At 38.7% G+C, this 26,813-nt stretch overlaps 1 protein-coding gene across 2 annotated transcripts in view; it reads right to left on the bottom strand.

Annotated features, from left to right (window-relative positions):
- The window catches only part of tmem201 (transmembrane protein 201), a 104,108-nt gene extending 78,925 nt beyond the window's left edge, over positions 1-25,183 (bottom strand). Inside the window, exons 1-3 of one of the 2 annotated variants that reach the window (XM_051931426.1) lie at positions 24,896-25,183; positions 8,670-8,790; positions 3,765-3,959 (exon numbers count right to left, since the gene is read on the bottom strand). In XM_051931426.1, the coding sequence (XP_051787386.1) occupies positions 3,765-3,959; positions 8,670-8,790; positions 24,896-25,005 (426 nt within the window). In that variant the 5' untranslated portion in view covers positions 25,006-25,183. The remainder of the gene's footprint in view (positions 1-3,764; positions 3,960-8,669; positions 8,791-24,895) is intronic. The other variant, XM_028807898.2, reaches the window with a different exon arrangement.
- Positions 25,184-26,813: the final 1,630 nt, after the last annotated feature.

The raw sequence follows: 26,813 nt of genomic DNA, 5'->3' as shown, positions 1-26,813 counted from the left end.
AAGGAGACCTGGGTTCGCTTCCCGGGTCCTCCCTGCGTGGAGTTTGCATGTTCTCCCCGTGTCTACGTCGGTTTCCTCCCACAGTTCAAAGACATGCAGGTTAGGTGCATTGGCGATCCTAAATTGTCCCTACTGTATGCTTGCTGTGTGTCTGTATGTGTGCCCTGCGGGGGGCGCCCTGCCCGGGGTCTGTTCCTGCATTGCGCCCTGTGCTGACTGGGATTGGCTCCAGCAGACCCCCCGTGACCCTGTGTTGTGATGTAGCGAGTTGGACAATGACTGACTGACTGACCCTGCTTCTGTGCTATTGGCAGATTCTGAGAATTTTGGGTATCCTCTCATATACCGATTACAATTCAGGTCTGTTTGTATTTTATGTAATAGGTTAGGATTTATGTATTATCCATATTAATGAATTAGTGTTTTCTTTTATGTGCCCTGTTCCCTTTATGCAGAGCCAGGGCCACCATAATGTAACAGCTGGAGAACCACCGTCTTGTCAAAATATTCTTCAAAATGTGTTTGGTATTTTGTTATTTTGATAAATAGTGGATTTTTCTGTTTTATCATTTTGCTCAAGCTGAATGGATCACAAATTTGGTATACAGACCAGTTTAGTTTGTTCAGGATTCCCTTTTTAGGCACACACTTTTGTTTATATATATCTCTCTATTATATAAAAAAATCTTGGGATGAGACGAGACTTTTTCAGAAAGACGAGAGGAGACATTTTCAGAGAGATAATTTCACGTCTTGTGAGATGAGACTTTGTGCCAAGAGATGAATTGAAAACCTAACAGGTCCAAGCATGGGCAGAAATAAAAGACAAACAGTAGAAGAAGAAAAGACAAAGAGCAGAAGACAAAGTAGAATGTCATAAAGAGGTTAAAAAGCTTTGGAGCAATACACATACAGAGCAGATTAGATATTATGAAAGTACTAAAATTCAAAAGTCTCAAAAAACTGTTAGCGCTAATGCGATATTTACTAACGGAAATTATTACTTGGCGAAATAACAGAACAGCAAAAAGAGTTCAAATATATTTACATAGGTGACACAGTATGACAGCTACTACAAGTTTAATTTCAAAGAAACCATAATTCAGTCAGGTTTATATTTATGATCTCAGTGAAGCAATGCAACATAGAATCGAAAGAGTTAAACAATCGGACGTAATAGAAATTCTACAGATAAAAATGGATACAAATCGGACTAAGAACTTTTCTGGGATTTCTATATGAATCCAAAAGATCACGCTCGCATATATAATAAACCAACAGGTGACGAATTGTCAGCGACTTGAGACACAGAGATATCAAAGACATGATATTCTTGTTTATCCATGAGCACAGCATGATTCCTCGCAAGCGGCTGATACGGGAAATGACTAGTGCGTAGGAGTTGGCAAGCGAAGCAAGCAGGGGGCAGAGCCCCCTAGTATGAATATATACACACTAGGGGTGGGCGGTATGACCAAAATTCTATATCACGGTATTTTTCTAAATTATCCCGGTTTCACGGTATTTGACGGTATTTTTTTCCCATGCATGAGTGGATGTTAAACACATTTTCCACTGCAATTACTGGCTAAGTACATTGTACAAAAAAAAAACATTTTAATGTGCACACAAGTATTAATACAGGTTTGCATTGCCCCATAAAGTGATACTTTTCAAGGGGGTGGCACTAATGAAGAGAAGGAAATCACATTGCATGACAGATGCAGTCAAAATATAGAACCTTTTTATTTAACAAATTTTGCAAAAACTTAAATTATAATTTTGACAACATATTTTCAACCATCCAAAGAGGTATTTAGACTTAGGAAAATATCCAGAAGTGCTTGTCAAAAGTTGTATTGCACTGAACATGTCTTAGAAAAGGAATAAATAAATATTTTTTGTAAAACAACTACACTTTCCGTTAATGTTAACAATCTCTGTCCACTGACACGTTAAAGTGACTTTTAAAACAACTTTACCATCATTAAACTGCATAATATTTAAACTAATAAATAATAACAATAAAATAAATAATTGTATTATTACTGATAGTTGCACTATTACTTCAAGGCTTCAAAAGCCCAGGTGCATTACACAGTATTCACCAAATTAAAATAAAATAAAACAAGTGCAATCTTGGTCATGACATCTTTACCAACTGAACTATCATTTAGGCAAACTCCATTAATATGGACCTTGCTTCAAGCTAAGCTATATACATAAATAATACAACTGCAACTTGCATTTATAATTGTATTTGTGGTATAGCCCTACGGAATCGTATTAGGGCCACAGTGAAGAAAAAAAAAAAAAATACGGACACAGGGAAGAAAAAAAAAACTATACGTCGAGAATAAAGTCGACATTTCCACTCTATTCTCATAGTTTACTTTATAATTAAAGTAGAATGTCGTAAACTAAACTTCATCCTAAAATCATTGTTTAATTTACTAGATTTTCTCAAACCCCGTCATAAGTTAATGTAGCACATTAAATGCTTTGTGTTGTGTTCCCCGACCCAGTTGTTAATCACTACGCTTCTTAAACTGACTTCCTCCGCACTAATAGGAGACAGCGATCATCATACAGAATCCATTCACTGTATGATATTCCTGCTCTCTGAAAATTTAGAATTTATATCAAGTATTTATTTATATCAAGTATTTATCTTGGCATTCTAAATGTTCAGAGAGCATAAATATCATGTGAATGGATTCTATGCAGCGATCGCTGCCGTTGCCTCCTCTTAGTGCAGAGGAAGTCAGTTTAAGAAGCTCGGGGAACACTTAACACAAAGCATTTAATGTGCTATATAACTTATGACGGGGTTTGGGAAAATCTAGTAAATTAAATATTCATTTTACGATGAAGTTTAGTTTACGATGTTCTACTTTAAATTACAAAGTACGAGAATAAAGTGAACATGTCGTCACAATATTACACAGTACCCAGATACATTACACTGTATTGAAAACAAATAAAACAAGTACAACTTGGCTTGCAGTATTATCCAGTAATATAGAAACAGTTTTTACACATCTGACCTTTTAAAACTAAAGCATCTCCAGGCGACAGACGTGACTAATTTTTTTTCGGCTCTCTGTCCATTTTCATCGCGCGGCATACCTATGCTACCGCACACTATTTGGTGGTGTAGCAGTGAAAAAGAGCCCTAGTGCAACAAATCTGTGTTTAGCGGTGTAGCAGTGAAAAATGTCCCCACTTGAACAGTTTCCCGCTGCGCCACGTTCCAAACGTCATTTAGGCAATTTAAACCGGTGTTGCGGTATAAGAAAAATCCATATCATAAAAAAAATAAAAAACGGTTTTCGGTATGAACCGGTATACCGCCCAGCACTAACACACACACATATTCAGACTTACTTTTTAAACCAGAGGTTCCCTCCTTTCTGAATATTTTGTGGAAGATTATTAAGGATTGCTTTGTCTTACGGTTTGGGAAAAGATACATCTAGAGTACTAGGCTTTAGCAGAGCCAGGAGCTAAATTCAGGAGGTAAGGACTCATTTTGGCATTTTGAGTTTGGGGCCTACAGGTAGTAATATTTCAGACTCTGTTTTAGGTTTGTGCTTCATTTTGCATGTTCTGTAGTTTATTCTATTTCAGCCTGAAACATCTCTCATGACTTTCTATGTGCTCAAAAGAGAGCAGCAAAATAAATTTCTTCAACTGTCCCAATGCAAGCAAAAAATTCAACAGATCACACTTGTTATTCAAATTTGCAATTCTTATATGCATACCTCCTCACGGGGAACAAATGAGGCCAACTGTCTGATCTTTAATGTCTGATTGTTGTTGCACTTTTTGCACAGAAGCATCTGACAGTTGACCCACTGCAGCGATTTAGCTGTGCTGGGCATAACAATCCCACCAGACACCCCATGATTTAGATGCTCCATAAACTGAGCAGGGATTGGCTTGTTGTAGTCACCATTCTGCAAGAGAAAATATACATTTCAGGCAATAAAGATTATGTAATGAAATAAAGAATACAAAAATTAAGTACACAAGAGAGAACAATTAGAGTTTAGAGAGTAGAATATTATACATGCTACCAAAAACTACCCATGTACAAATTAAACTAGTATTTGAGATGATAAGTATAATCCGCTCTCTTAGACATACTATTCATCAAAACAACTTAATGAAATACTGCAAAAAAACCTAAAGCAGGAAACACAATGTTCAGTTTCCCAAGTCAGGTAGCGCTAGTTAGTTAGAGAGCTCTAATACATTTTTAGAAGTGTATGCAGCACATATCACTAATTCTTATAATTCAATGTATAAATGCAATATACACAAAGACAGCTTCTTATAAATCCTCATAAATGTATCAATAATTATAATTATTGATAAAGAAAAAGCAGACTCACAATATTTTAATGTAATAAAAAAGCACCATAATTAATGATTTTAATTATAAACTTCTTAACCTTCGGTGTATTATTTAAATTAATTAATTGCTGAGACTTTCAGTATTAGCACAGTCTGTAATCAGACTTAAATAAATTGTGAATTTCCCCTTGGGATTAATAAAGTATCTATCTATCTATCTCTATCTAATCACTAACCGCCCAATTTATTTTTCATTGTGAAATAATTGTACAATTTCTGGTGTAAGGCTAAACTACGTTTACAAAAAAATTGGACTCTTTGATGTGCTTGTTGTGCTATAAATCTGAATTGTTCTTAATAAAGTTCCCAAACCTGATAGAATATTTAACTATGTATTCAAGAGGTTGTCACTTACTGTATATGTTAATCCTGATGCTTTCAGTGTTTGTAGTAATACAGCTACTGAGGCTATGTACAAACTGCCATATTTTCATTTAAAAACAGTATTTTTAAAACAAAGAAAATGAGCTCTGTCCACACTAGCGTTTTCGTTACAATTACATCTCCACCCACACTAAAATAAACGAAAACACCTATGACACAGATGGTCGCCTACACTGGGTATGCACACATCAGTGGAGAATTCCTAGAATGGGTGGTACTTCCACTGGCCACAGGATTTATTGCAAAATTGTAGCAACAGGTAAATTATTTGCCATTTGCACATATATCCAGCATTCAAACTGTACAAAACACAACTTAGATAAATACAGGTAAGCAACACAACAAGAGTCACAGAAAGCAACTCCTTTAGGTCTGCTATGTTGTTATACGGTTTTCTTCTGTGAAAAGTGACCAGTCAGGGAATGAGACATTGTAATGAGCAGGATCCATTCAGGGAAGGGCTATGTAATAAGCATGCACAAAGTGGGTTTAAAGTCTGAGTAATCAAAAGTCTACATTTTTACCCACCCACACTGCAACACCAAGCTAGCATTTTCAGCAGTTTAGTTTGGAGTTTAAAAATGCTGTTGTAGAGTAGACTAAAGGCAAAAAACAGACTAGTGTCTGCTTTTTTAAATGAAAATGTAGTGGGACCAGAGACCTAATATTACAATCTTAAAAAAAAAGGAAATGAGGCCTGTCTTGAATGACAATAGAGGGCTAGGGCATAGGTTAAGATATCAATCCATTAACAGTTAACAATGATTTTGTTTAGGCCAGGTCTTTAGGTACCTAAAGTTCTACACTTGTATAAGATTTTGTTTTTTTCACTGTAAAAGAATGCTCTTCAAAATGCTAGTTTTACGGGAAAAAAAAAAAAAAAAAAATTATATATATATAGTATGTGATGGCACAACCATAACGATGATATGCAATGTATTTAAAGAGAACAACAACATAAAACATTAAGGAGTAAATAGTTCTCCATCTTTTCAAGTTCTGTAAAGATATCTTAATTTTAGAGAGGTCCGTTTACCTTCAATTCTTATTTGAAGAATTAAAAACCTCCAGAAAAAACTTGTTAGAATAAAATAGTTTGCTAATGAATAGGTGATCTGTTTAGCTCGATTCTCTTCCAGAGTAAGTGATTTGGCTAACACTTCAGCTGAGGTCTGCATCCTAAGCAAAAAAGTGGGCAGAAAAAACGATCAGTTATAAAGGAAGGCACAGACTTGCAGTGCCCACGACCTTGGCCCTTTAGGGTAATAAGTGAATTGTTTTCACCTACTCCCATCTTGCTGTAAATTCAGGAAGGAAGCATCGTCAATTGGACACCTGAATCTGAAAATGTTATCATAGCAGCCTATGTGCCAGTTCTTCATATAACAAAAGGCCCAAAGTACCAGCCCTATACAGACAGACTCATGTTTCTTAAGGAATTCAGGTTGACTATTGGGCTGCTGTTAAGTACAGCGATCAGCTGAACACCCTCACCTGAAATTAAATTCTGTTTTGCAGTGCCAAAGTGAAAGAGGAAAATGCCAACTTGGTGCAATACTTTTTCCTCCAGAACTGACACCATGATAAAACTTTTCCGTTTCAAGCTCAAAGTATTAAACGTTTGGTATGGATTTTATATTTAGGATTTCTGAAATTTGTGTTGGCTAAAATATTGTTCTAAGATTTTATATTTTCTTGTTGCTCAGTACCCCTTACTCTTTTCCCAATTAAGATTGCATGTTCTGTATACAAATACATTACTGCCGTTTGATTCCCATTAACGAACATTCTACTCACAATTGCACCTTGACCTGCTAATCTCAACAGCAACCACTTAAATCTTTAGTTATACTTTCTGACTCCACCATATCCTGGTTCCACAAATGTAAACTCATAGTTAGGCCAGGATTATATTTACTGAGAACCATTAGCAGGGTTAAGAAAAAAAAAAAAACACACAACTTCAAAGACAATCAAACTGTATTAGTAAGAAATCTGAATTCCTTTTTTCAGCTATTCAGTCTCTGTATGTCTCTACATTAAAACAACTGAGTAAAAGACACAAACATGTGGAACAATTGCTGCAAAATATTCCTTGACATCTTTTCCTACTTCTATGTGGGATTGAGGTGCTTGGGCAAACTTCTCCAAACAGCTCAGTCCCGCATCTCCTTGCCAGTCAAGCCCTTATCCTTCAGATGTTCTTTTACTTTAGCTATCCACCTCTGCCTTGGCCTCCCTTGCTTTCTCTTCCCCTGTACTTCCATTCCCATCACTCTTTTTCCAACAATTTCATTGTCTCGCCTCCTCACATGTCTATACCACTTCAACTTACTTTCCTGTACTTTCTCATTTCTGCAATATCTAACTTCTTCTCCTTGTGCTCCCTTTACTGCCCATGTCTCAGCTCCATACATCATTGCTGGTCTTGCCACGGTCTTAAAAACCTGACCTCTAACCTTTGACTTAATTCTTTCATCACATAAAACTCCTGATGCCTTCTTCCAATTTTTCCATCCACACAACACTCTGTGTTATCTCTCAATCTAGTTTTCCATCTCTCTCTACCACCGATTCTGGATATTTACACGTATTCACTTTTTACAATAGCTCTCTCTGCAGGCTAACTCTTGAATGCTGATCATTAAACCTCATATATTCTTCAATCTTCCATTTTCCAAATCCCTTTCTCCATGCTTCCAACTTCCTCTCCATTTCTTTTCTGGTGCTACAAAACACAATGTTATCAGCAAAAAGCCTGCACCAGGAGGTCTGGTCTTTAATCCCATGACTCAAGACATCCAACACCAGATCAAAGAGATAAGGACTTCAAGAAGATCCCAGCTGCTGACCAACACTAACTGGGATCTTTTCTGTTACCTCAACACTGCTTTTAACCCGAGTCCTCACTCCCTCACATTTCTCTGATGCTCTCTTTCTCATGCACCTCCAGACCACTTGATGTGACCCTCTATCATAAGCCTTCTTCAAATCAATAAATATTATATGACAACCTGTTTTTCTTTACTTTTTTACATTTTACAATTCCATTGTACTGGTACAATGACAATAAAGGCTTTCTAATTCTATGAGTTGCCTCAATGCATAGACTGTAAGTTGCAAAGTTGTATTGTATGGAAGACCAAAATCTGAGATAGTGTACACGATAAAAGGCCTTGTGCACTCAATAATCCAAAAAGCAAAAATATCCGTATGTTTTGATGCAGCAGGCACCAGTGATGTGTCAAATGCTGTCCTTTAAACATGAATGGACATGGTTCTCTTGCTTTAATTGAAAATTTAGATTTACCAATTTTCCTGTGCGTTATGTTCATGGGTCCAAATTGCAACATCAAAAGTAATTATTAAGCTGAATACATGGTCCAAAAGAGTTTAAACACAACTTAAAGTCAATTTAGCCAGGGAGGCAGAGTCACATTGAACCACCTATGTCATTAACGACTTAATGTGTTCCCAGCTGCTACCAGGATTAAATAATAGCAGATATGAAAGCGGGTAACCACAAGGAGGTCAATAATGTGAGAGAAGTTTGTGAATAAATGCTGCAAGTTAAAAATAGAAAGAATGACAAGGAATTAGCTTTGTGACAATTGCCAACTGTATGATGAACTGCTGCCACATTTTTTAAATTCAAGCAGCTGTAGCAATTTGGCATTAAGCCTGAAGAGTAAATACACTGAATCAAGATAGACATTGCTTTCAAATAAAAATAAGTAAACAACATTACATTTTAAGTGACCTTATGCTACCTACTTGCTACCACACACTGTAACTTAAATTTCAGTGGTCACCAAGTACATACCAAGTATAATTTCGAGGGTTCTGAATTTTGTGCATTGAATTACCTCTTGGAAACCATTATACTGTTCACAGGTGGGACAGTCCCAGCAGTTTCTGTTTCCATAGGGCACTACTGTATCCTGGTTGCAAAACCAACAGTTTACTGATACATGAGTAGGCTTCTTTCTGTGGGAAAAGAAAGAAAAAGAAGAATATATTTCAGAGATTTCCTGACGGATTAGTTTACAGTTTTCAGCTCACATCTACACCATAACATTGTCCTTCTGCCAATAGACAGAAATGCATCGGATAGCAAGATTTACATTTTGATTAAGTATTTATTTTTACTGGGGGGAAAAGAGCGAATAGTTAGACAAGCATTTCCCAAAAAGGTATATTCTTTGTAAAAATCAAGAAATAGAAAATACTGCTAAAAGTGTAACACCTGATTCACACATACTACTCTATCCTTGAGTAATGTCAAAGTTGGGTCTTTGTATCGTTCACACACCATTCACTTTTGAAATTTCAATATAGCTTTATATGTACACTTAAGAGACTAACAAATTCCTGTGTAAAGAGACATCCATCTTTGTTACTTCACAAAACCTTAAGCTGAAAGAGACTAATAAAGTAATAGAATTAAAAGGCAATGCATCACAACATTCACAGAAATCCTATGTAAGCCATACTGAAAGTACGCAAATTAATTGCTTTTGAATTGAATAAGATGCATGCAATGCACAATTTTAAGTCGAGTTAGACATTTCATATTTTATTAAGGCAGGACGATTTTTGTGTTCTAGAAAATCTGACTGAAAAATTCCATGCCAAATTATCTAGAAGAGCACCCCTATGAAGCAATGGTACATGTTTGAGTTTCTACTATGTTTTAATTTACAGCTAATGTCTGTAGAAGGTTGCAATTTTTTTGGAGCAAACCTGAAGTCAGCATTAATTACCAAATCAAATCACCTAGAATATGGTATGTATGGAGAAAACCACTTCAGGACTAAGATGTTACAAAGCTGCCTTCCAAGTCCACCCATTCCTAAAGTACACAATACAAGTTAACATAGGAAATGCATTCTATATTTGGTCCTTCTGAGCTTTCTAGGCTGATAATGCATTTGCATTCACTCAACAACAGTGCCTCATATGCAACATTTCTACTAAGTGGATATTAGACTTTACATTCATTTTTTTTGATAAAATCTTGATCAAATAGAGAAACAAAATCTGCAATGTGCAGCAGTACTATTGTAATGTGCAAGGATTAGAGTGAAATTATAACTTGTACATTCATTCAGTATGCAACAGTCATATATATTCTTTATACTACCAAACTAACTTGTGCAGAATTTTTAGCTTTTCTCAGCGATAACACCAAAGTGCATTTACACATTCATGGGGGTATTTTTCGTACGTGGATTACTCGCTTAGCCGGATGTAATTGTTGACGATTTGGCCTGATCCTGATCTGTCGGTTTTTTGAAACTCTTGCTTGAAGTGTTGTCATAGCAACGCATCCAAATCCGCAAACCTGCTCGGAGCAGGTTTGTTCTGCGGAAACAAGGATTAGTTTACACACGTGATCAGTGACGGTGTGGAAGTCATCCAGTCAGGGCTTCGCCGTTCATGAATGAGCGACCAATTGATATTGATGTACAAATTATAGGAAGAGAATTTCATATAAAGAGGGTTTTGCGCGATCGGCAAGATCCTTTATTGCCCCCGGAGGAAATTCTGTACGAAAGATACCGCTTTAGCCGAGGGGGAATATTGTACCTCAAAGATTTATTAGCTCCGTATATTCAAGTCAAACTCGGCGAAGTCGGGCTCTCACAACCACACAGACAGTAGGCATTGCTTTGAGGTTTTTTGCAAGCGGCACTTTTTTATATACTGTAGGCGATGCGGAACATCTATCGAAAAGTGCAGTTTGCCAGGCAATTCGTAAAGTCTGTTTGGCTCTGAAACATTACCTTCAGGTTTTCATTGTGTTTCCTGGACACCTGCGTGTGCAGACAATAAAAGAGGCGTTTCATGCCATTGCAGGTAGGTAATTCACAGGCTAAAACACCCACAGTTCCATAAAGAATCTCAATCAGCCTAACATTCTCATTACCAGGATTTCCAAATGTGATTGGGGCACATGGAACTGATCAGAGTGGAGTTTGATCAAACATTATTTGGAAAATGTACCTCTCCTCCTGATGAATAATCAGACACAGTGTCTTCATCAAATATTTGACCTTCGTTAATATCTCGTTGGTCAGACACAGGTTCTAGGTATATGACATTCCCTGCAACTGACCCAACAAAAAAGAGGGCTATATGGAACATACCTATAGCACACATGGAGGACAAATATGCAATGACCATCCTTTACCTGAAATGAAGTGACCACTGCATCCTGCCACTGCTTCTGAGGAGGAGCTTCCCCCTGGAATGCCCTCAGAAACAGGGCGATGGGCATTTTGCTGGAGAGCCAACTCTTCTGCAGGGGTTAGGTCTGGACCGCGTGGACCTCCACCTGTTTTTTGCTTGTCTGCCTCCTTATTAGCTTTAAAATTAATGTTTTTTATATTATATATGATTCTTTATGTCAACAATTCTTTAAATAGTTATATACCAATATTTACCAGTTTGAAGTATATTCTTGTACTTCACTTTAACCTGTTCCCATGTTCTCCTTGTGCTCACGTTTGATCTGGAATTATGACATATTAAATAATAATTAATCTGACACATAGGAAATGAAACGCTGCATTCACTAAGTACAATGTACACTACTTAGCATTTAATTTTTTCGGCCACTTTTTGCCAGCCGTCTTTTCTGGTCAGGGCTGCTTTTGCAGTGTTACCCCTTGTGTATATTAAATCTTGAAATTCTTCGTGTCCTTCGAATAAAAGGTCTTGCGCCGCGTGTGTGAAAAAAAATGCGCCCGTTCTTTCGTCATTTTGTTGCAGCCTATCAAAGACTTGCTGATCATGTTTTCTAGACTCAATATATATGGGCTTTTCACTCCGCGCGGGGGCGCGCATTCATCTCGTATCATTAGATCCAGCTACACTAATCTAATACACGGCTGCGTTTGAAAAACCGACTTATCTGGATGAGTTTCACTGGCATTAACTCATTCAAGATGAGGCACTTGATCTCGGATGGTTTAAGCGACGTACGAAAAATACCCCCCATGTGTCACTGGAGACAGATGTGTGAAATGTGGCAGCTTTCACGTCACAGGCACCGATCATTATCATTATTATGTTCACACTTGGCCGAAAATATATCTTGTGGATTCCATCATGCATAGACCTTACTGTGGCAGATGACGGTCTTTTAATTTTTTATGGTTTAAAACTTCATCGTTTTGCCCTGTGTGTTTGATTTTTTTTATAATCTTTCCTTGTCCATTTAAAGGTTTGTAAAGTACACAAAACTATCCCAGTTTCTATCCCCAACAGATATCTTCATGGCACCAAGTGAAGTATCAGTTTCACTGAAATGAGACTAAAATGCAAAAAGCCATTCAAGGGATTATAAACTCCCAGCTTCAGCAAGAGTCACAAGCAAGCCTCCATGATGTATGGAGCAAGACTGTTATTCTCGTTTTTTTAAACTCACAATGTCTTCTTTGACTTTTATTGGTGAAGCTTTTTTTCCATAGGTTGAAACAACAGCAACTGCAGATTCCAAAGGGTAGAAGCAAGCCGAGGCACCTTATGAAGCAATGAAACACACCTGAGGAATCATAAACACCTGTGATGCCGACAGTCCCAAAAAATTACATTGCCCTGAAAGGTGGGAATCATGCAGAAAAGGTGCTGTCATTTCTACCTGGTGTGACTTAAAAGCATGCAAATCCCCTTAAATGAAAGTCCATAATGTGTGCTTTAATCACATCTGAAGTGTTTGAATTGTAATTTTAAACTGCAGAACTGACGGGTAAATCATGTGTCTTTGTCCCAAACATTAGGGAGGGCACTGAATACCTCAAGCAGTTGTGGGGCTGCAGAGGCCAATGTGGTACCACCAGGATGCTCGGTGTGAAGCAAACAAACAAACTCCATCACCAATTAACCCTTCCAACAAATGAGAGGAGTAGGTTAGGCCAGGTGGTGCGGAGATCAAATCTTGGAAAATGACTAGTGTTCCACTATTGTAAAGAGTCATGTCTACCATGTAACTGCCACAAGAGAAGCAAATGACATTTTTAAAGATGAAACAAAAAAGGTTTACTCAGCAATACTGTTAGATGATGACAATCTTTACAAGGACTTCCAAACACATTAGGATATATGGATCCATGAAACTTTTTTTTTTTGGAATGACAGTGGTTTATTTTGTCTTTGAGAGTAGATTTTTTGATTATTCAAATTAATCAGCTTAATGCTAAGTACTATTCCCCAAACACCATCCCAAATTATTTTCTAACCTTGGGCTGCATCAAAAAGCAAAGTAAATTTAGGTCAAACCAAAACCACTGGGAGACTCTATATAGCAAATCTAAAGTGTGAAATGGGTTAGAGAAGCAATTCAATTTTTCTTTGATTTCCTTGAATTTAAACAATTTAGTGCCTAAACTATAGTTCTAAAAGGGCACCGCCACATCATCACTGAAAAATTACAGTATGACGACGGCCAGGAAAAACAAGTTCATTGCCACTTCAAAAAACACAAGCTAAAAAGACAGAAACAATACTAACCAAACAAAAAAAAAAAAAGACAGCAGATAGCAGACTACCACTCTGTATTTTCTTTTAAAGTACAATAAATGGGCATTGGCCTTAAGAAGGTCAAACTGGCATGCAAGACTGCAGCCTCCTGCAGGCTGATGAATAACCCATTGTGATCCAACAGCACAGTCAGTTTCAAAACAAAATATCCTTTTGACATCAGAAACAGATTAACACAGTTGTTTAGCCACTTGCCCAGTCAGCTGTCACAACTGTCTTCTAACAATGAATGTGCTTTTATGTACAGTATCCTCAATGCCATTTTATACTACTAACAAAAGTGAGTGCCACTGTTCCAGTTTACACAGAAAAAAAAAAGGACATCACACAAGGACTGTGTTTACAACAGAGTGGTGCGATATCCAGGGTTTTAAACTAATTATATTTCTCAGGACTATCTAAACAGGAATTTAGAAACAGCGGCAGCATACCATGAGGCTGTAACAACTCACCCCCTAAAAACATGCAGTGATATTTTAACATTAAGGCAAGAATGTTACCCATTTGTTAAAGTGCTGCAAGTATAAAACACAATGTTAATGTTTTACCCAACTGGGGCAATGATGCATAACCACAGGCAAATCATTTAAATTTTCTTGTGCTCCATCTATAAAAATATGGAAGTGGGGGGTAATTTTAAGTTACTGTGGATAAATGCATCACATACACAAGCAAAATGAAAATGGAAAACACTCCTCACACAAACTTTTCTGAGGATCAGAGAGGGCCTCTACTAACTCTAGAAACAATGGTTGACTTCCAGGTCAATAACCATCAATGTGTTGACTCCCAAGTTTTACTAATGACCTGGTGGGTTTTCCCCAAAGGCATTTATGTTTATTAATTGGAGGAAATTAATTTAACATTAACCTGCATCATGATAAACTAGAAAACAACAAGCTTTCCAAAGGCAGAGACTGAATTCCACTTCACTTTTTAAGTTTATGACAGACTGTGGAAATAAACAGTGGCATCCTATTTCAAAATAAACGCTAGTGAAATAACTGTTCATAACGGACACCACTCCTGCATTGCAGTTTTAGAAAACTGCATGGATTTAAATACTACACTTCATCACTTTTGGTGTGGAGCTTGTATGTTCTTGCTGTATCTGTGTGGATCTTTCTACAGGCACTTTGGTTTTCCTCTGACAATCCGAAAGCTAAATGGCAAACTGTAACTGGCTCAATTTGATTAAACAGAAATTTGTCTAATTATGCACCACGGTGTATCCAAAATGGCGAATTTGCAGGAGGGGCTGGTTATGAAGGGCTGAACATATCGCAACAGGTCATCAAAATGCAAGGAAGACACACAAAAACCATTTGAAATGCATGTGCTCATCATGTAGGTCCAGTACTCACGAGAATATTCTGCTCACTCTCCACCACTTTTGAACAATGAGTCGGACACTCCACCTTCTCCTTTTCTTCCTCTTAAAGTCAGTAATGGCAAGTACAACTCTTCTTCCATTAGCAGTCTCTCATCCTCTGTTGTGACATTGTTAGCTAGGCGATATTGACCAAATGAAAGAGCGATCAACGTGCCATTTAAATGGACGGCAACATGTAGAAATGTGTTTTGGTTGGTCTGCACGTAGACTTCATTAAGCATAAACTGATCTTTAGAAAGATTTTTTTTTTTCCCTACACAAAGCAGAATAGTCACATGTAATAAAAGCACCACATAGTATAGTAGACAGTAAAAGATTTAGGTACCTTTAAGACAGAATCTCATGTCATTCTGGAGAGATCAGGTGAATAGGAGTGTTGAGCTTTGTTGTGCTGAATGCCCAGCTCTTGTCAAAACTGTTCTAAGATTCCAATGTACTTAAAACAACAAGGATGCTACGACTCTGTGTGTGACCCTAAACAAGTCACTTAACTTCCCTGTGCTCCAAATATCTCTAAGCAATTGTAACATTTTCTAAATTTGTAAGTCAACTTGGACAAAGGCATCAGCCAAATCATTGCTGTAAAGAAAAAAACATTCAGTTTCTCATCTATTGAATTGCTTTAAACTTGCTAAATAACTTAATGGGATTTTATATTGACTACTAGCCATGTGCACCAAACTACATTGCGCATGTTAAAGTTGTCTGTGAAGGGCTCCCTGTTTAAACGCGGCTGCCAGTCATGAACTGGGCCCTTCGTCACACAGCATTACAATTTTTTTTATAAGGGAAACAAAATTACAAAACAAAACCCTTGGACATTGATTCGATAGGAACAGCCTACTCGGAATCACTGTCCGAATAGTAATTATGTGGTGGTGTAGGAGCATTTCTGCTTCTCTCTGTTCACAGTCCGTCTCGTTTTGACGACGCTGTCGTTTCCTCTCACGATCTCTTCTCAACCTTTCTCCAATCTCGCAGGTTGCTTTGTGGCAATCCAAAGAGTAAGGCAATCTACCCGGAGCAATGGTTATAAAAGGGGGACACATAGGGATCACTTCACTGACATGTGAGCAAGCCAGGGTACAACTGTGAGACGCGCAGCACTCGCCGGCTACAACGTAACAAAAATAATTTCCAGAACGTGCTGTTACATTGTCATTCATTTTACCCACTGTCTTTCTTTCATTCATATGTTACGTAGGCATGTACCTTTTATCTTCGGCAATCTCATTCTCTAACCAGGCCTCAGGAGCTAACCATAGTAACACTGTCCACCACCCCTTTCGTTATTCCGGCACATTGTTGACATCCATGAGTAACAACAACGTACTAAACTGGAAGGTGGTCTACGCATGCGTGGAATTCGTGGACAAACAAAGATCAAGATCCAAATGAAGATTATATATAAAGATAATTCAAATGAAGCAGCTAATTTGTAACATGGTCATGTTGTCATGATTCAAACCATCAAAGTTGCATATACTTTAAAAACATTCAACAGCTGGAAGAGAATGTTTGATCTATTAGAACAGTGATTTGAAAAACAGCTTGGGAAGGACAGCCAAGTAACTACAATGTGGTACAGAGTTTGACGAAAATATGCTAAATGGCAAACACTGCAGAAATGTCTCTTTGTGTGTCAGTGATTGGTGGAGAGAGGGTTTGTACACCCCATAGAGATTTGTCTCCTTTCATGCCGCTCTAAGCATGGGTACCTGCATTGGATAAATGTTTGTGCATTCATTACATTGGACAGGCACATAAAAATACCTACAAAAAAAAAAAAGTGGTTGGCTGGCAGTTGTTTTAGATGCCTTGCAAAGTAATCAACCAAGCCAGTTTTGACAAGGCAAGCTTCATTTTTTGAATATCTTTTGAACAAACAAAAATAAAAAATTAAGCAATTACAAGGAAATTTGTAGATACATGTACTGGTATAACATGATCATATGCAGTGTATGTTAGTAGAGTTAGTGAGCAACACATTCACAATTTAGAACAAAGCCCATTTGTCTATAAAATTAATTTTCACCTTAGTAATCTTATTGTATTCAAGCAGATTAAAGAAAAACAGGTTTGTGCAGCTGAAGTAAAGGGTGATATAAAAATAATGCTATTACTTTGTAATTCAACTTAAATAAAATTATTCATAAACCACAGTCCGTGATGAGAGAGCCACGCACAAGTCTTATGTGTAACATACGCAGGCAGTACAGGTGCATTTCAATAAATTAGAATATCATCGAAAAGTTAATTTATTTCCGTAATTCAATTCAAAAAGTGAAACTCCTTTTATTATATAGATTCATTACACACAAAGGGATATACTTCAAGCATTTATGTTCTTTTCATTTTGCCGATTATGGATTATAGTTAATGAAAACCCAAAATTTAGTATCTCAGAAAATTAGAATATTGTGAAAAGAGTTCAATATTGTAGACTCCTGGTGTCACACTCCACTCAGCTAATTAACCCAAAACACCTATAAAGGTGTCCTGAGCCTTTAAATGGTCTCTCCGTCTGGTTCAGTAGGCCACACAATCAGACTGCTGACTTGACAGCTGTCCAGAAGACAGTCAACGACACCCTCCACAAGAAGAGAAGCCACAAAATGTCATCCATATTACTAACCGAGAATGCTAAACCGGATGATGGACGCAGGCACATCCGGCCATGGGCCGTAGCTGCAAAAAGACGTACTGCGCCGGCGCAACAAACAGTCCGCGAGAGTCGGCTGAGGACCCGAGAAAGGCGGACAAAAGAGGGCGAGAGAGGCGGATGAGGGTCCGCGAGAGACGCAGGCGCAAAAAGAGTCCGACAAGAGCACAGAAAACAGGAGTGAGCACATACAGAAAGGAGTCACAAAAATGAGGCTCAACAAGCACCAAAATAAGGAAAAAAAACATTACAGAGTACTCAAACGAGGGGAAAGCACGAAACACATTGCACACGAAACTAAACACACCAAAAAAAAAAGAACAGACGAGCGCACAATAGCAAGGCACGACCATACCCCCGCCACCCTACAGGCACAGGACGGGACACACACCAAGAGGGGGATTCAACAAGCCCACGGAAGACCAAAAAAAAGAACACAAAACCACCCTACAGACCCTACAAGCAAGGGACGGGACACACAAAGAGGGGGAGAGAGGCGGATGAGGGGCCGCGAGAGACGCAGGCGCAAAAAGAGTCCGACAAGAGCACAGAAAACAGGAGTGAGCACATACAGAAAGGAGTCACAAAAATGAGGCTCAACAAGCACCAAAATAAGGAAAAGGCACATAAAAGAGTACTCAAACGAGGGGAAAGCACGAAACACATTGCACACGAAACTAAACACACCAAAAAAAAAAGAACAGACGAGCGCACAATAGCAAGGCACGACCATACCCCCCCACCCTACAGGCACGGGACGGGACGGGACACACACCAAGAGGGGGATTCAACAAGCCCATGGAAGACCAAAAAAAAGAACACAAAACCACCCCACAGACCCTACAAGCAAGGGACGGGACACACACAAAGAGGGGGATTCAAACAAGACACAGGAACACAAAAAGAAACAAAACGCTCGCGCAACAACGATCCCCCCCACACATCCATAAGAAAAAATGTCTCGACTCCAAAAACGCAAAGCTCAACTAAAGCTTCTAACTAACGGTGTACCTAAAAGTAAAAACTTTATGAACTGCATTAGATCCTACAATAGTTCATTTGCTTTTGCATATACCGGAGTAAATATCAGGCCACCAAAAGGCAATGGACCATACTGCTTTCGCATATGTGCACAAATACTGCATCGCATTGGAACAGTGCACCCTGAAACAAATCAACAACGCAAATATGCACAAATCTACATCCTAGATCCACATTACGCAAACTATCAATCAAAGTGCTGCATCGCAACAGGCACGGATTCAAAACGAAACACCTCCCGTCTCAGACATACGTTAATGGCAGCGAAGGCTACAACGGGCTTCTCACACAGCACAGGCAAATCGATTACAGCTCCAAAACAACACGTCCCAAATACTGGACATACAACGACGCGCCTCTCAAACGGCACAAGGAAAACATACACCAGGAAAATTCATTCGGATTAATGAATGTCATTTGCAATCATTGTCATTCAGTTCACTTCCCTGAAGAAACAACTGGCAATACAAGTTATACATTTACACGTTGTTGTCAAAAGGGTCAAATTAGACTGCCTTCTTTACATTCATATACTGAATATCTACAGAAGCTTATAACTGACGATGTACCTGAAAGTGAAATCTTTATCAACTGCATTAGATCCTACAAATCGGTATCCACTATGAACATTAACGGTGGCACTGCACGTGACATCCGTCTTGAAAAAATGTTGTTTATTGATGAATGTTCAATGACATTAAGTCACTTACTCAACACCATTCATAAACTTCTACAAACGTTTATGAATAATAATATTCGATTTGGAGGAAAGGTACTTTTATGAGGAGGAGATTTTAGACAGTGATTAGCTATTCTTCCAGATGCCATGCACTCAGCTATTGTTCAGTGCACCTTAAAATACGCAGACAATTGGCATTACTTTCAAAAGATACAGTTAGTAAAAAAGATACGATGTCCAGAACCAGATCATAACAATTGCTTATTACAACTGAGAGATGGTACACTCACCAATACAGATGGACTTCAGCCACATATTATTACAATTCCTCAAGCCTTTATCTGCGACGACTTAGTTACAGAGAGATTTGGAACAGCAATCTCATTAGACCAAATGCCCCTTTTAACACAACGCACTATATTATGTCCAAAAAATATTAATGTGGAAAACATAAATACCCAAGTCATTCCATTACTTCCTGGAGAGACACAACTCTTTCTAAGCTCTGACAAACTTGACTCTGATCACAACAATAACCATCTTAAATGACCTTACAAGTTCTGAGCTGGAATTACCTTTTACACTTAAACGGCGTGTACAAAGAAATTTTCAAATAAACCTTTACACTGTGCCACACACTTTATTGTTTGATTTCTATTTGCATCATCTACACCGTCACACTATTCTATATCTCATTCATACATCACGCTCTTTGTCATTCCCAACACCAGGGGTTGGCGAGCGAAGCCCACCCCACAGACCCTACAAGCAACGGACGGGACACACACAAAGAGGGGGATTCAAACAAGACACAGGAACACAAAAAGAAAGAAGACGCTTGCGCAACAACAATCCTCACCCCCCCCCCCACACACACACACACACATCCATAAGAAGTGACACCCAAAGCCACATATTCTAAAGTGAACGTCAACACCTTCACACTAGACAGCATAGGTGTCAGCATAGGTGGATCTCCTTACAATAAAGCACTATTAACCGTTCAACTGCAGAAAAGGAAACATATTAACAGTGACTGCGATCCTCCAGAGTGGCAGCAAATCTGTTAATAAATGGTCGTACATGTCACTCAATATTCAAAATACCGGTCCCAATCACAGAGACATCAGTATCCACTATGAACATTCACAGTAGCAATGCCCGAGACATCCGCCTTGCAAAACTGATAATTATTGATGAATGTACAATGGCATCCAGTCACTTACTCAACACCATTGATAAACTTCTACAAACGTTGATGAATAATAATATTCCCTTTGGAGGAAAAGTTCTTTTATTAGGAGGAGATTTTAGACAATGCTTAGCTATTGTTCCACATGCCATGCGCTCAGCTATTGTTCAGTCCACCTTAAAATACGCAGACAATTGGCATTGCTTTAAAACAATACAGTTGGTACAAAACATGCGATGTCCAGATCCAGAATATAACAGTTGGCTAATACAACTGGGAAATGGTACACTCACAAATACAGATGGACTTCACCCAGATATTATTTCCATTCCACAATCCTTTATCTCAGACGACTTAGTAAAAGAGATATTTGGAACAGCAATCACATTAGACCAAATACCCGTTAACACAACGCACTATATTATGTCCAAAAAATATTAATGTTAATCACATTAATAACCAAGTCATTTCATTACTTCCTGGAGAGACACAGATCTTTCTAAGCTCAGACAAAGTTGACTCTGATGACGACACTGAACATATAAATTTCCCCTTAGAATATTTGAACACTATTAACCCTGCCGGATTACCACAACACGACCTTGCCCTTAAAAACGGAACAATAATCATGCTATTAAGAAACCTTAACACAAAACAGGGTTTATGCAATGGCACACGGTTAGTCGTCAACACCATGACACGCAATGTTATTCAAGCGACAGTTCTTACAGGATCACATGCTAACAATACTGTTCTCATTCCTAGAATTGACCTTACAAGTTCTGAACTAGAATTACCTTTTACATTGAAACGCCGACAGTTCCCCATTAAACCTGCATTTGCCATGACCATCAACAAATCACAAGGACAAACCATGGACAAGGTTGGCATCTACCTCTCTGAACCCGTTTTTGGACATTGACAACTTTATGTTGCCTTCTCACGTGTTCGCCGTTCATCTGACGTTAAAGTTAAAATTATAAATAATCCATGCCAAGGAAGACTCATTCAAGGACAAGACACCATCTTTACTGCTAATGTTGTATACAAATAAATATTCCAATAAAACATTAATATATGACAAACACTCTATTTGTTATTTCTATGGGCATCATCCAAAGCTGCACACTATTCTATATCTAATTCATACATCTGACTCTTTCTCATGTCCCAACTCCAGGGGTTGGTGAGCGAAGCGAGCAGGGGGCAGAGCCCCCTAGTTGGTAAAGAAGCTGGCTGTTCACAGAGTGTTGTATCCAAGCATATTAATGGAAAGATGAGTGGAAGGAAAAAATGAGACAGCAGAAAAAGGTGTACAAGCAACAGGGATAACCGCAGTCTTGAGAGGACTGTGAAGCACAGCCCATTCAAGAATTTGGGAAGAGATTCACAAGGAGTGGACTGCACCTGGAGTCAGTGGTTCAAAAGCCACCACACACAGACGTATCTGGGACATGGGCTACAACTGTCACAGCATTCCTTGTGTCAAGCCACTCCTGAACCAGAGACAACGTCAGAAGTGTCTTACCTGGGCTAAGGAGAAAACGGACTGGACTGTTGCTCAGTGGTCCAAAGTCCTCTTTTTAGATTAAAGTAAATTTTGCATTTCCTTTGGAAATCAAGGTCCCAGAGTCTGGAGGAAGAGTGGAGAGGCACAGAATTCAAGTTGCTTGAGGTCCAGTGCAATGTTTCCACAGTCCGTGATGATTTTGGGGAGCCATGACATCTGCTGGTGCTGGTTCACTGTATTTTTATTAAGTCCAAAGTCAGCACAGCCGTCTACCAGGAAATTTTAGAGCACTTCATGCTTCCCTCTGCTGAGAAGCTTTATGGAGATGCCGATTTTATTCTAGCAGGACTCTGGCACCTGCCCACACTGCCAAACGTACCAATACCTGGTTTAATGACCATGGTATCACTGTACTTGACTGGCCGGCAAACTCACCTGACCTAAACCCCACAGAGAACCAATGGGGTATTGTCAAGAGGAAGATGAGACACCAGACCCAACAATGCAGATGAGCTGAAGGCCGCTATCAAAGAATCCTGGGCTTCCATAACACCTCAGCAGTGCCACAGGCTGATTGCCTCCATGCCTCGCTGCATTGATGAAGTAATTCATGCAAAAGGAACCCGACCAAGTATTGAGTACGTATATGGACATACTTTTCAGTAAGCCAACATTTCTGTATTAAAAATCTTTTTTTTTTTTTTTTATTGGTCTTATGTAATATTCTAATTTTCTGAGACACTGAATTTTGAGTTTTCATTAGCTGTGGGCCATAAACAGCAAAATGAAAAGAAATAAAAGCTTGAAATAGATCACTGTGTGTAATTAATCTATATAATAAAACAGTTTCACTTTTTGAATTGAATTACTGAAATAAATGAACTTTTCGATGATATTCTAATTTATTGAGATGTACCTGTAAGTAAGCAATGCAGAAAGATGTCAACAAAGAAGACAGTCTCTGAGGTCCACATCACACTCCTTGGTGGTAGGCTGCAGGGAGCCTATTAATAGAATTCATATAATGTACTATAATTTAGAGTATTATTTATTTAAGCCGGTGGTGGGTTGGTGCCCTGCCCAGGGTTTGTTTCCTGCCTTGCGACCTCTGTTGGCTGGGATTGGCTCCAGCAGACCCCCGTGACCCTGTGTTCGGATTCAGCGGGTTGGAAAATGGATGGATGGATAGTGGATGGATGGATGGATGTTTTATTTTGTATAAACTCATATGTTTCAGTTGTATATTAAGGCCTATTGCTTAGTGTTTCAATGAGGGAGTGGGTTGAGTATTATGTTTGCATGTCATTTTTATCACTAGTGCAAAAACTAAACAAGTTGGCAATGACAAAGCTATCCATATTGTTGTTTTAACAATACATTTTTCCCTTTCATTTCAGAAAACAGAACTCCATCATGGTGCAAATAATTTGCTTTGCCAGTCATCTTCCACACAATGTCTGTTTAAACATCTTTTGCCGATTTTATTCTTTTCTTTTCAATTGGCACTTTCAGATTTGACTTTTCTTTGAAGCTCAGCAATTAAGACTAGCATCCCCAAGATGACATTTCTCACTTACAAATGACACTGCTATTTAACATATACTTATGGAAGAAGCAAACAGATGACCTGGAACGTGCTCGTTTCTTACACTATACACTAATATTCTTATCTTATTGCACTTTGTTCATCTGTTTCTGTCCTGTTTAGATCCAGCTTCCCCTCCTCTCAAGGCAGTAATAGAAATTTTCATACAAATGTGTCTATATCTTAACAGTCTGTCACATGGAATAACCATCACTTTGCAAAGACACTTTCGTTTTGGCAGAATGTAACTTTAGGAATGGCAGTACCTTGCAATCCTATGAAAGGCAATTTACTGGGTTTATTGGAGAATAACGGGTTTCAGCTGTGCTAATGTAATTACAAGTGTTTCTACAATAACCACTTAACATTTAAATTTTCCAATTAATGACAATTTCCTTAGCTTATCACTGGGACACTGAAAGAATTTGTTGAAAGGGAGGCTTTGCAGTTATTGGTGGTATTGCAACACTACTCAAATCGTATCTCTATTTTTAAAAATGTATTTCATCGTTTCCTGATAAAATAGATATCCAAAACATGACAATTTCTACCGGATTCTAAGCTTTTGAACGCTCGTGTACGTGTTCGAATAACTGACCTGACACACTTGCGATGAAACAGCGTAGGTGTGTACCGAAGGGAGTCCCGCGATGCACCGGCTGTTTCCCCATTTCGCATCCGACGCTGCCTCCGCCACACTAAATCGGATTACGCGGTTATGATAATCGTACAGATGTTATCTGTGCTCGGGGTAGAACAATTCTGCTATAATCTTAAATCTGGAAAATATTGCAGCTAAAATTTTATGGGAGTTTTTGTTCGTACGCAACTGACGAACGCCGTGCGTCAGAAGGCTGAGTTAAGACGCGTCACGCGGGTTTTCTTAGCACCATGCTCAGCTGTTGGCGGGAGCGCCTCTTCTTGAAAACATTTGCCTCCACCAACTGGGCGGTCACTTGGTTGCCGCTGAAAGAACCGAACAGTTGTACGACATCAGCAAAATGCGGTTTGTTTTAATACTTCACGAGTTCAATCAAAGCAATGCGTGTGGTGGAACCAGTTCGGCTTTGCGCCGCTATTCTGGTGCAATATCCACGGCGGCATAAAAGCACCCCTGCTTTTTGCTGGGCCTGTCTGATAATGTAGGTCGGGTGTGATTAACAAAGGTCAAGGAATCCCGGAGCTGCAGCTCAAAAATTAAGCCATTTCAGTCCCGCGAGACAGCGCCAATCTTTGTGAACGTGACGCACCCGCAGTCTGAACCAGAGGGGTCAAGCCACTGCAAGAAAAGGCGGGGCCTAGCTAAGAACATGCGGCCAAACAGCTGACTTAAACTACGGAGGAAAAAACGGCCAACCACGCACGCTACTGTTTGGGCAGAATCACGAAATAGCACAGCAAAGAGCAACGATCTACTGGCTACGACGGTTAAGCCCCTCTTTGTAATCTTTTAGGCTAGCAGGGCCCTTTGTCACCAGCAACTTACCTCGTCGCGATTTTATACACGATGACTCCGGTGGTACAGACGGCGGCTACAGCTCCCCCGACCACACTTAGCTGCTGGTTTTCTTGTAGTAGTTTTTTAAATTCTTCCATACTTTCCAGGGTCGTTATCTGTTTTGAACGGCTTATAAAAACGTATTTAAATATTAATACTGAATCCGATTATTACGAAAACTATAAAGCAATGATAAGCGGCGGCAAACACAGGACCACCTCCGCAAGTTACACCGGTAGACCCCGCCCACTAGTATGACGGCGAGCCAAATAACCAATCACTTGACGAATCTGCCCACAGTATCCCACCCCTCTCGTCTTGTACCAATGACTACCCGAAGTGGGCGGTGTGATTTTTTTTTTTTCTCTTTTTTTTTTTTTTTTTTTACCCGCTGCTGAAAGGAGGCGGTGGTCAGAGAAATGCGGCGTAGTGACAGCTGACGGTCTGTGAATACATGGGGCTTAATTTAACTGCTCAAATTCTAGCCATACAGTATTAATTTGATATAATTTGGGCAATTCACTTGTTCTCTGATTCCGCATAGGCCATGTGTTGTATTTCAGAAACGGAGAACACTGAACTTCAGTCCATAACAGGACAACGCTAGTGCATAAACACAGACCTGCGCTATCTTAATAGCTTGTCTGTTTAGAGACACTAATTAACCTCACACGTTCTAATTAAAAAGACGAGACCAGAGGTCCCTCACCATTCACTGTTTTTAATTGCCTCGTTTTCTTAACCAACTGCCAATTTACAATGAGGTGCATATTACAAAGGATCCTGCAGCTCACCATCTAATAGTCATTTTTATTTGCATTCATGAACACAATAAAATAGTTACAATGTTTCTATCATGTCACACTGAAGTACAAAATTAAAAATAAATGAAATTAAAATTTAACAAATCACATGATGTATTCATGCATTCAACACTGTTCTAAATCAATTTAACATTAATATATTTAGTCAATGTAATATTTTTAAACATACAGTATATGTAAAGAAAACAACTGTACATTCTCATTGACTTACATATAATTTCACTAGTTTTTGCCACTTCTCAGTGGTTTTAATCCAGAATTGTGGTTAGTTGTCCGTTATCTACACTTTGTCTTAGGCATCTCTATTTATCATCCAGCAGTAGTCTGTCATCATAGGGACATCCTAATGTCCCCAGTACCTTCTTTTTATGTCTTTGATGTCCTGGTGTAATCTTTCACCCTGCTCTTCACTCACAGCTCCAAGACTTTCAGGGAAGGATTCCAAATACAAACCCAAGTCGTGAAATTTGATACTCCTGTTGCAACCCAATTCCATAAACTTAATACGTTTTTCTCAATTTCTTTCTAATTTGGATCTTTATTGTTACATAGAAACTTTGAAATTATTTCTTTGAATGATACCCAAGCCTCTTGTTCCATTTCATTCTTTGCACCAATAAGTCCGCATCAGAAATTAGGACACAAATGCATAAAACAGGCTCCATCTTCTCATAGGGCTTTGACAAACTGTTTCATTAAACCAAGCTTAATATGAAACAGTTTTTTTATGCAACACTTTTTCTGGATCCATCAAGCCAGGTCTGATGCTGTTGTTGGCACTAAGCTGCAGCTTTTTTCTAGCTGGCCATTTCTTCTGATCCCAGTGTAAATTCTTGGGTTTGCTGTCCCACTACGAGAAAACACGGGCTTCTAATGGCTCCATATGCTGCGATCTGCTGCTATGAATCATCTCTGTGTTCAATTCCAGATATATTCTGACTTTAGTATTGCAAAAAGTCCCTGTTTTGCTTTAAACATAGATATTAGCCTTAGGAAATATTAAATTCAAACACATTATCATTAAAATATTGATATTTTAATTCATTATAGTGTGAAAAAATAACCTATATTTTACAGGTAAA

This window comes from Erpetoichthys calabaricus, chromosome 8, assembly GCF_900747795.2.
Source record: "Erpetoichthys calabaricus chromosome 8, fErpCal1.3, whole genome shotgun sequence".
NCBI lineage: Eukaryota > Metazoa > Chordata > Cladistia > Polypteriformes > Polypteridae > Erpetoichthys > Erpetoichthys calabaricus.
This window is presented reverse-complemented; position numbering and strand designations above follow the sequence as displayed.